Below are 12,206 nucleotides of genomic sequence, written 5' to 3' on the forward strand. Positions count from 1 at the left end.
CCCCCTTTTGAGCATAATGTTCTAAAGAAAATCAACATCCCCACACTTCATTCTAACAACGTCTTTTTAATGGGGTTTGAAATGCTTTGTGGGGCTTTTGGAATCACACCTATAATGGGATGATTCTTCTCCTTATTTGAGACAAAAGGGTCTTCTCCTTATATTGGACAAAAGAGGTCAACAAGAGAAATTTGATTTCCATAAGCGCTCTTCCAAATAGAGGATTATTTTCCATATATTTTTCAAATTACAAGAACTAGAAAAAAACACGTTTTCTTCTGAATATGGGATATTGTCAACTACCTCGAGGTCTTTTTTATGATGAGAGGGCTCACAGACCCATCTTCATTGAACAAGTAACTATGTGTTGATAATAACATTTGACTATAACAAACTTAGCAAGTTCGAGAAAGACGGGGTTGATTTCTAGGAACTTATGTATATCCTTGATGTTAGGGAATTAATGGAAGTGGATGTGGACTAAGTAGGGATTGATAATATCTTGTGTAAGTTGTTTTATGCAATTACTTTTATTATTTTTTGTCTATTGTATTTCTATACTTATTGTTTTTAACTTATTTTATGCATAAAGGGTGTCCCTTCTTTAGTTACCACAAAGAAAGGTGTACTCAGACAAGGCCAAGAGGTAGAGGGGTGATATTCATCAGTTAAATGATCACTTATAATTGAATTGGACACGTCTTATTGACTATTGAGCAAGACATAATTCAATCTAATTTTAAATGATGAAAAATTCTAAATGTATTAAATATTTTTGTTTTTGTTTTTCTCTTCAAATAGAACCCTATAAATAGATATTCCAACTCTTCCGTATTATGGAAAAGACATAAACCTTTTTCCTTATATTAAAAATTTGTGCCATAGCACTTTCTTTAATAACATTTGGGCATTAGGGTACATCTGTGTAGAATAAGGTTAAGAAAATGACATTTGAAACAATTCGGTGATCACATGCAGTTAATAATAATTATTCACAGTGATGTGAGTCATGTGACTTCAGCTTTTTCATGTGTCCTCTACTAAAAAATTATAGTTTTAACCAGAAATTGACTGTTGAGTATGTTGACATGTGACTATAAAGTATCAATGTTTGTCAAATATTCTAAGTTAGAACTAGCACAATTTTAAGTTTATTTTCTATGATTTTGTTGAGTATAAATTATGCACAAGCAATAGAAAATAAATAGTAGAAGCCATAAACTCCAATTCAAAACAACCAATCATGAATTTGAAGACAAAGTATAAAATAACTTATACTCAAAGTTGCAACTAAGATTTAAGCCTTGTAACTTGTAAGCATCAAATATACTTTCATTCTATCTTAATATGATGGCTCCTAGAGATAACCAAAACAATCTTGGATTTATTTTAGTTTTTATACAAACATTTTATATAGTTTTATATGTACAAGAAAAATAAAGATATTTTTTTCATCAAGGAGATTAATGGTTGATTTTTTTAAAATAAAAATAAATAAAATGTCACAGATTCTGTGTCTCTTACCTGTAATAACTATCGATTGAATTGATATAAAAATTTAGAAAAAAAATATTTAATATTTATTCCCCTAGCATTAAGTATTTGCCAATTTTTTAAATATGATTTTTTGAATGGGTTAGATAACTCAACCAATATGCGTTAGTTGAATTAAATAGATGTAATTGATCGATTATCTGAGTTCAAATCTTGACGAAACATTAATATTAATAAATTAATAGCTTTTTAAAAAATAAATAATTTTTTAGATTGTTTATTTTATTAAAAAAATACACAAACATTTAATTTTGAATTCATTAACCTATTAAACATAACAAACCTTCCCCTATAAATACTAGGCTTCACTCTCCACATATATACCTCAAACAAATATCAAAATACTTTTTCTTAGAATGGAACTCTTGTGGAAATCTCACATGATGAAAGTAAGACCTTCTTTCCTTCTTTCTGATTCTAGCTTTTCCAATAAGCATTCTTGTCTTTTACTTTCATATCTTTCATGCATGTTTAGAATTTCAAAATAAATTTAACAAATTTCTACCATTTTTTTTTTATAAAAATTTTGCAGGTAATTAAATTGGTTTATGTTCTTCTTTTGGTGACACTGATGAATTCTAAGGTATCTTTGAGCAAAAAAGACAAAATCATAAGCACTTCTTTTGAGTACAATGCTATAAATTGTAGAGCAAATAGTGTCTCCTTGAAGGATTTTGGTGGTGTTGGAGATGGAAAAACATCAAACACAAAAGCTTTTCAAGCTGCAATAAGTCATTTGAGTAAGTATGATTCTGAAGAAGGGTCTCAACTATATGTCCCTGCTGGAAAATGGCTTACTGGAAGCTTTAGTCTTATAAGTCATTTCACACTTTATTTGCACAAAGATGCTGTTCTTCTTGCTTCTCAGGTATTTGTTTCATTTATGTTCTTGTTTTGTGACTAAGTAACCACAAATTAAAACTGTTGTTAAAGGGTAATTAAGTGATTGTTGTGTTTGAACTAATGTTTGTTGTTGTAATTAATTGGACTGTTTTACCCTTTTTGGGAAATTTCCTTTTGGAAATTCTTGGTTTGGTACTATGGTAAAATAAAAGGTGACATGTGATTTGTTACTTGGTTTAGTACTCTAGCTAGAATTCATGAAAAAGGAAATGAAAGTGTTTTAAGGGATTCACTTGAATTACAATTGAGGAAAGAGGTTCAATGAACAATATGCAAATTTGTTACAAGGTTCATTGTTTTTATACTATTACTAAAAAAAACTAAGTTTTTAAAACATTTGAAATTGATCTACTATTAAACTTTTTACATCACTTTTGCTCTATCTTGATTTAGAACCCTGAGGAATGACCTATCGGTGAAAGTTTGGATTTTAAGAGTATGTTTCTCTCAAAGTTTTATGTTCGAATCTTGTTAGCTGCTAACAATCTCAGTATTAAGGAAGTTCGTACAAATCTTTATTCTGATTTTAAACGATTGGATACACATCTATGGTGTGTGATCAATATTAGAATGATAACCGCTGCTGAAATGTGTGACTGCACATAATCCTATTCAAAATAAACATTAATCACTTTTTTTCAAAACTCCATATTATTCAAAAACATGTTTGACAAAACTTCACCAAACCACACACCAACATTGTGAGTGGTAACATAATGTGGTCCAATAAGCTAGCTTTATTGTTTAAAGCATGTGACACATTTTTGGCACTTTCATGTGTGACACTATTTTCTTGTATAATGGTTTAGGATGTCAAAGAATGGCCTGTAATCAAACCACTCCCATCCTATGGTAGAGGAAGAGATGCAGCAGCTGGAAGGTACACCAGTCTCATATTTGGAACAAACCTCACTGATGTTATTGTCACAGGTATGGAAAAATGGTCCATCAAACAATGGAGTTGGTGTTACATTTTCAACAAACATGTGCTAATAGTTGTGAATTTAGTGACTTTAATATTGTGGAAATTGCTAACAGGGGACAATGGAACTATAGATGGTCAAGGCTCATTTTGGTGGCAACAGTTTCATAACAAAAAGTTGAAGTACACTCGTCCTTACTTGATTGAGTTAATGTTCTCAGACAACATTCAAATCTCTAATTTAACACTGCTTAATTCTCCATCATGGAATATTCATCCTGTTTATAGCAGGTAATCATGCTCTTAAGTCTTATCACATCCCACCCATATTTGACCCTTTTGCCACTAGATTGTTCATTGCACCTTTGAAAGTCTCTTACAATTTTAAGGTTTATAACAAAACTTTGAACACTATGTTGCAGCAATATTATAATTAAAGGTGTAACCATCATTGCTCCTGTAAGGTCTCCAAACACCGATGGCATCAACCCAGGTCAGTATTTTGACGTAATGTCCTATAGCACATCTTGCACATTCTCAAAGACAACGTTATATCGGTATTGAGAGGATCACAATTTGATCTCTTTTTTTTGTGTTTTGGCATTAGATTCATGTACAAATACAAAAATTGAAGACTGTTATATAGTTTCTGGAGACGATTGTGTGGCGGTGAAGAGTGGATGGGATGAGTACGGCATAAAATTCGGGTGGCCAACAAAGCAACTAGTGATCAGAAGGTTAACATGCATTTCACCATACAGTGCAACCATTGCGTTGGGAAGCGAAATGTCGGGCGGGATACAAGATGTCAGAGCCGAAGACATCACAGCCGTCCACACCGAATCAGGAATCAGAATCAAGACAGCTGTAGGGAGAGGAGGGTATGTGAAAGACATATATGTCAAGAGAATGACCATGCATACAATGAAATGGGCATTTTGGATAACAGGTAACTATGGTTCACATGCTGATAAAAACTATGATCATAATGCTTTACCTGAGATAAAAAACATCAACTACAGAGACATGGTAGCTGAAGAAGTTGCCATGGCTGCTAATTTGGAAGGAATTTCTAATGACCCTTTTACTGGAATATGCATTTCCAATGTGACGATTAGTATGGCAGCTAAGGCTAAGAAACAGCCATGGACCTGTAATGATATTGAAGGAATCACGAGTCGTGTTACTCCTAAGCCTTGTGGTTTGTTACCTGATCAAGGGACAGAGAAAATTACAGATTGTGATTTTCCCTCTGATTATCTACCTATCGATACGTTGGTGCTTAAGAAATGCAGCTACAGCATTTAAACAACATGCTGTGTTTATTTACCTAAATTAAGAACATGTATCATTTATCTATTTATTTACTTTTTAAGTATTTTATCATGTTGTGTACAAATCATTGCTCAAGTTGAAGATTATAAATTATGATTAATGCTTATTATAAGAATCAGAGATGAGATTAAAATGAAAAAACACATTACAACAATCTCAGTATTTCCAATATGTTACAATATCTTGTGGAAAGCTGCAATTTTTGAATACTAACAGAACTCATCAATTAGCCATCAAATACTTTGCTAATCATATGCAAAGAGTAAATACAAATACAAAAATCTCAGTGATTTGGTGGATCGGGATTGAACCTCACAGACTCTTTATAGATGAGTTCCTTGATATCTTCTTCGGTGAACATCGGTTCCTCGAAGTCAAAACTGAATGGTCTGACACACACAGGTTCCTCGTTGATATCGTGCAGAGGTGCCATGTATGGATGGCACAACGCCTCGTCAACTGCAAAGCATCATAATGTCAAAATAAGATAATGAATCCTATTTAACCGATTGAACCATAACCCGGATGAATCACGGGTTCGATCTCCAGTCTAGTTTTTAAAACACGGCTTTATAACATACGGTAACGTTATTATACAATGGTCTAAATGGTGAAGGATAAAAGTTTAAGCTATTTTACCTCTAATGCGCTTGCTCGGATCAAAGACAAGCATCTTCTCGAGCAGATCAACAGCACCTGGAGACATGTTGGGAAACCTAGTAGCAAAATCTTGTTTTGGATATTGTGGAAGTTGTCTTACGTATCTACGAGCATTTTCGCTGCGTAGGAATCCAAGGCTGGCATCATCAGGTGAACCTATCAGCTTTTAGACAGAAAGAACAATTTGTCACAGCCGAGTCAAATTTGGATTATAAAAGGGAAAGCAAGAAAAGGATCAAAGAATGAGAAAATACCTCTGTGACCAATCTCAGCTGATGAACATAATCTCTTCCAGGGAAGAGAGGCTGTCTTGTTACGATTTCACCGAGTATGCAACCGACAGACCATATATCAATGGCTGCTGTATATTCTGAACAATTAAGAAGCAGTTCGGGAGCTCGGTACCACCGAGTAACCACGTACTCTGTCATGAAATCGGTTTCTGATGTAGTCCTAGCGAGACCAAAATCTCCAATTTTAAGGTCACAATTGGCATTCAGTAGCAAATTGCTAGGCTTAAGGTCTCGGTGCAACACATTAGCTGAGTGTACGTATTTGAGCCCTCGTAACAGCTGATACACAAAATACTGGAAAAATAGATCCTATTAATTGCTGTAAGATATAAATTATAAGAATTAAGCTACAGTGTTTTTTAACACACTCTTGATAACATTTTTTATAATTGATTCATATTTTGAAAAGTCAATTTAGTTGCTCCATAAATTGATCACATTTGAAAAAACATGTTGAGCTTTGATGCCTAATGCCATAGCTTTTGCTTCTATCTCAAGTTTGTGTAACAATAAAACCAGAGAAAAATACATTAATCATGGCATTAACCATAAGGCTCAACAAGGTAGATTAAAGTCCATAGCCTAAATATATAGTTAAAGTTCTAACCCGACAATGGTCATCTGTCATTGGTTGATTGGAACGTATTATTTGATGCAAATCGGTGTCCATTAACTCAGAAACAATGTACACATCATTGAAGTTCTCCTTCTGTGGAGGTCGTATAATATCCTTAATAGACATCACCTGCATCAGAGAAATATTTGATACGTAAACACTAAAAGCCAACATTTTCGCAAATTGAACACCAACAAAGAAATTGGAATCGAAATCCAAGCCCGGAATTTTATCAAAAATTACATTTTCATGATCCATATGGCGAAGAAGTTTTATTTCCCGTAAGGTCCTTTTAGCATCTATTCTGTTGTCAAATGCATTGCCAATCTTCTTAATGGCGACTTCCTCACGTGTCTCAGCATTTACAGCAGCACTGAAGAAAATAAAAAAATAATACCGCCCGTCAAATTGTTGACATAAGAAATTTATGTCACGCATCAAATGGATGATGAGAAAATTGAACTTCTTTTCAAACTCTAAATAATTAGAAAACATCGAAAACACACGCATAGTATTCAGTTTAATGAGTCTAAAAATACATAGAAGAGCTATCTGAAGTATCAAAGTATCAATATCACTAATCAGACAAATATACCAGGAGATTGACTCATTGTTGACTCGAGAAGAATCATAGCATCACCACTTCCAATTGGATAATAACAATACAAATTGAACTAGATACAAAAGCGTATGTGTACTGGTATAATTTTATCAAGCCATAAAAGACAGCCTATGGTAAAAAGCGAACTAAGTGTAGCAAAGCTGGGCTTGGTCGCCCGAAGTTGGGCCTAAACCCCCGATCTGACATACATGATCCATTTACTAATAAAACGTCGACTACGAGATGTCCCGGAGCATTAGTCAAAGGAAGACCTTCTCCCCCACAGTTATAGGGAGAATGAGTCTTCCACTACTCCCATTTTTCTGATCATTGAATGAGGGAGGAAACCACCCTTTGGCTTTCTAGCTCAGGCCTAAAGGGTCTTCTATAAATACCTCAATCCCATAATTGAGAAAGGATCTCCCAATTTTCCCCAAAAAGATACATACAGAATTTCTCACCACTCTGCGTGAGCTAGCCCTACGTCGTACGTAGTGTCCAAATATCCTAAACACCGTAAACAACCCTACAAACACAGGGCTAGCCAAAAAAACTACAACTTCCTTGGTTTCAAATTCAGTGCATGTTAGGATTTGCACTGATTTTGTTAAAGCTCTCCAAATTATAGCTTCTGACAAATCACATAGTGATTTTTCCAAACCCAGTGTCATTCCAAACCCATGCTCAGACAATCCAAAACCACCCAAAGCTGAAAAAATTTGGGCTTATACTAAGATAAATCCAAACAAGCCCTAAATGAAACAGAAACCCCACTTCAAAATTAAATCCAAATTAACAAAAAAGACCAAATCTGTAACAAAAACTACTAGTCTACTACAACTTGCTTACTTTGAAATTCAGATAATCCAAAAGTACAAAAAATTGAAAACAAGTACAAAAATCACAAACCCTCAAAAACAAAAAGGAAAAAAGGGAATTTTTTTTCTTACCAAACAATACCATAGGCACCTCTACCGACAGGACGAATAGGAGGTACATACTTTCTTGAAACCTCAAAAAGGTTACCATAGATATTGTACTGCAAATAGCGTCCACCATGAGTTGGTATTCCTCTGATGTTATTCTCAGCTGATTCAGCAACAGACATGGCGAGACGAGGGTTGGTTGTTGAATGAAGGAAAGGAGGGTGACCCAATATAGAAATGGTGATTTAGAGATGGAAATGAGGTAACTTTACGGTTAGAGAGAGAGATTGAAGAAGTGGGGTATATCTATATGGGTTATATTATTGACTTGACTGTGAAAGAGGGTTTGTGTGTTTGGTATGGTGTTGAAGAAATGGACATGCTCGTGTCAACTCGTGAACAAATTTACTTTTCTCTTCAATGGTCTTCTTAAAAATCAACCTTGGTGTGCTGTCTTTCAATTATAAAAAATTTATTTTCTTTCAAATTCATTTTGATCTCTCTATGATCTTTAGTTCCTTTGAATTAGGTAATTAAAATTTTAAACAATTTAAATGATTCAATTTGAACTCAATCATTCAAAAAATTGTTTCGATAGAGTATTATGATACAAACAACAACAACTAAGTGTTATCTCATTAAGTGGAGTCGCCTATCTGAATTAACTTTTGTCATAATGTTCTATCAAAGATCATATTTCTATCTAAATCATTAATATTGAGATCTTTCTTAATAACTTTTCTTATAGTCTTTCTAGGCCTTCATCTTCCTCTAGTTGGTTGTCTTCTCATTATTTGGTTTACACACTTTACCACATAATATGCATGTCTTCTCTTTATATGCTTAAACCACTTAAGTCTATTTTCCACCATCTTCTCTACAGTAGGTGTTACCCTGACATTCTCTCTAATATTTTCATTTCTAATTTTATCCTGTCGAGTCTTACCACACATCCATCGCAACATCTTTATCTTTACTACACTTTATTCTCGTGTTGATTCTTAACTGTCCAATATTTCATCTCGTACAAAATCGCAAGTCTTACTTACATTCGATAAAACTTTCCCTTCAGCTTGAGTGGTACTTTTGTGTCACATAAAACAGTTTATACACTTCTCCATTTCAACCACTCAGCTTGAATTTGATGGTTTACATCACCTTCTATTTCTCCATCGTTCTGAATTACGAATGCAAGATATTTAAATCGTATGACTTGAGGGATAATATGGTCTTCAACTTTCACCTCTAGGTTAGAAACACTTATACTTTTGTTGAACTTACATTTCATATACTTTGTCTTGCTTCTGCTTAGGCAAAAAACATGTGTTTCTAAAGCTCGTCTCGAAGTTCTCAACCTCTTATTCAAATCCTCCTTCGACTATTCAAGAAGCATTATATTATATGCAAAAAAAAAACATGTATCTCGGTGCTAGATCTTGGATGTATTTCGGGAGTACATCGAGAATGAAGGTAAAACGGTAAGGACTTAGGATTAAACCTTTGATGCAAACCAATTGTAATGGAAAAATCATTTGTCTCTCCACCCTGTGTCTGCACACTAGTCAATACCCTTTCATACATATCTTGGATAGCCCGAATATATACAATCCTTACCCCTTTTCTTATCTAATATTTTTCACAAAATATCTTTAGGCACTCTATCATACGCAATCTCCAAGTCAATAAAATGCAAGTGCAGGTCTTGTTGGTCCATCCGATATTGCTCCATCACACGCTGTAATAGATAAATCACTTCCATGGTCGACCTTCCAAGCATAAACCAAATTGATTCTCATTAACTTGAGTATCTTTTCTTAATCTTCGTTCAATCACTCTTTCCCATAATTTCATGGTATGACACATAAGTTTAATCCTAATATAATTTACACAATTTTGTTTATCACCCTTGTTCTTACAGATTGGAATTAAAGTGTTTCTTCTCCATTCATCCGACATGCGCTTTGACCTCATAGCATCCTTAAAGAGTTTGATGAGCCACTTAATACCTCTATCTCCAAGAATTTTCCACACTTCAATAGATATGTTGTTTAGCTCAACCGCCTTATAGTTACTCTTTCTTTTCAACGCTTCATTTACCTTCTCTTTTTGAATCTGACGGTAGTAATTATAGTTTTGGTCCTCTTATATAATGTCGAGTATGCTAGAGTCCGATAAAATATCATATCCTTCATTAAATAAATTGTAGAAATGTATCTTTCCACTAACCTTTATATCTTTATCCTGAACCAAGATTTTGCCTTCTACATCTTTAACACATTTCACATGATCTAAATCTCTAGTCTTTCTTTATCTTCCCTTAGCAAACCTATATATAGATTTTCTCCCTCCTTGGTTCCTAGTGATTGGTATAAACCGCCAAAAGTTTGAGTTTTTACTTCACCCATTGCCTTCCTAATCTCATTCTTAGCTTTCTTATACTTTTCCCAAGTTTCAGAATTTTACACCTAGACGACTCTTTAAAACAATATTTTTTTACTCTAACTTTACTCTGGACACTTTCATTCCACCACCATGATTCTTTACCCCTAAGTCCAAAACCTCTTGATTCACCAAATGTTTATTTTTCCAATTTCCTATTCTCTTCGGTCGTCTTAATCCAAATATCATCTGCACTTCCTTGTTTATCCACACTCAATCATAAAAATGTGGGAGCCCTTGCTTGTTTTTCACTACATCTAGGCGGTGATGCAATGGCCCTTGCTCTTTTGACATTGTACTCGAGCCATACAATGTGTTGCTTATACGCAATAACCTAACATTCACATTATTTCACAGTTGGTCCATGTTATAGAAATTCAAAAAAGTTTTATGTTGGTTGTCGATTTCCTAACACAACCTTCTCCTTTTATCCGAGTTGTGGAATGGCTATGCGTTTGGTGAGAATATGGACAAATAACAGTCTAGAGGGAGGGTGAATAGACGTCCGAAAATAAAATTGACTTTGGAAACAGTCTTAATCAGAGTTTCAAAAAAAATGTTTTGCGTGGCAGAAGAAAATTTTGTATAAAAGAGCTTATGCTTATCAATCGGAAGATATGTTTGTTTACTCAAACAGTTTAAAAAGTATCTAAGATGAACTACAATTAACCATAAATTACAAACCAATTGTATCTTAACATTATTCAATTTTACGAGACCTGTTATTGAACAACTTTCAATTTGCTTAAGATTCTACTATCAATGTCTTAGGACTTAATCCACAGTAAGACTAAGTTGAGCTATCGATTCTAACGAAACCTACTACTTACACAAAAAATTGTTACTTACAATCAAATAAATCCTATCAACATGTGATTCTAGAAAAGGTAAAAGCAACATAATCATGCAATCAACTACAAATTTAAATGAGAGAAAGAGAGAAATGTACACCGAAATTTATAGTGGTTTGGTACGTTCGTCCTCACTTTGTGCTTAATCCACTCTCCAATTTGTTTGTCTTCCACTATGATTTGCAACAATATTACAACTTTACAAGAGTTCATATAATCACTAACCCACAAATTTAACACTGAAAAGATAAAACTTTTCGTTCTTGATTTTGACTTGTACATAGTTGCATAAACTGAACTCTATGTGAAAACTTTACTCGAATTCACTTCTTGAATCTTTAAGCTCCAACAACCTTCTCGTAAGTCTATGTTTGCGGAAATTTCCATAGTACTGTAGACTTCCACACAATACTATCAATGTCAACCTAGAGAGAAAAATCTTCTTTTTTCATTGGAATTGTCACAACTAGACACAACACCACACAATCTTGCAAGCATATGTCATGTGAATGAATATATAATTATATGCATATGTTGAATAGTGATTACATGTATATATTATTGAGATGAGTAGTTCAGATGAGGAACTACTGTGGTGGTGTGATATTAGCGCAGTTGCCGGTTTAGATGAGGAACCATTGTTGAGTAGTGTATTCATGTTGTCAGTAGCATTTCATGCATCATATTCATTAGTGGTCTCAGATTCATTGGTGGAAAAGTTAGTTCAGATGAGGAACTAGAGGCGGGCCTCAAATTTATTCGTGGAATCATTGGTTCATATGAGAAACCTGAGGCGTGGATCAATCAGTAACATAACTCTGAAATTCAAAAACTTGGTATCACATGCATGTTAAGCTAATAGTGATGAGCAGTATTGCATTACATAAAGTTGCATCTATGATTATTCTATGTCTGTGAACTATTTTATATGGTTGATGAATATTGTTGTTGAACTATCCTAACTGTTTATATACACCGTTAACATTATGATCGTATTTCTCACTCTTTTTGTTTGTTTGTGTGGCTTGTTGTATCGATGATACAAATACCCAGGTAGAGGAGTACTAGTTTTTATTGTGCGGAAGGATTAGAGTAGATGCGTACTT

General features: G+C 34.0%; 2 protein-coding genes across 2 annotated transcripts; one reads left to right on the plus strand and one right to left on the minus strand.

Annotated features, from left to right (window-relative positions):
* Window positions 1–1,830: 1,830 nt before the first annotated feature.
* On the plus strand, window positions 1,831–4,789 carry LOC131627472 (probable polygalacturonase). The gene is made up of 6 exons (XM_058898327.1): window positions 1,831–1,943; window positions 2,087–2,422; window positions 3,267–3,387; window positions 3,496–3,670; window positions 3,802–3,872; window positions 3,987–4,789. The coding sequence occupies exons 1-6, from the start codon at window positions 1,911–1,913 to the stop codon at window positions 4,685–4,687; spliced, it is 1,437 nt and encodes a 478-aa protein (XP_058754310.1). The 5' UTR covers window positions 1,831–1,910; the 3' UTR covers window positions 4,688–4,789.
* Window positions 4,790–4,804: 15 nt separating this feature from the next.
* LOC131627474 (mitogen-activated protein kinase homolog MMK2) lies at window positions 4,805–8,200 on the minus strand. The gene is made up of 6 exons (XM_058898328.1): window positions 7,835–8,200; window positions 6,527–6,656; window positions 6,275–6,412; window positions 5,629–5,961; window positions 5,354–5,537; window positions 4,805–5,173 (listed from the first exon to the last, which is right to left on the minus strand). The coding sequence occupies exons 1-6, from the start codon at window positions 7,990–7,992 to the stop codon at window positions 4,998–5,000; spliced, it is 1,119 nt and encodes a 372-aa protein (XP_058754311.1). The 5' UTR covers window positions 7,993–8,200; the 3' UTR covers window positions 4,805–4,997.
* Between the last annotated feature and the right edge of the window lie 4,006 nt (window positions 8,201–12,206).

Source organism: Vicia villosa, unplaced genomic scaffold, assembly GCF_029867415.1.
Source record: "Vicia villosa cultivar HV-30 ecotype Madison, WI unplaced genomic scaffold, Vvil1.0 ctg.000364F_1_1, whole genome shotgun sequence".
Classification (NCBI taxonomy): Eukaryota; Viridiplantae; Streptophyta; class Magnoliopsida; order Fabales; family Fabaceae; genus Vicia; species Vicia villosa.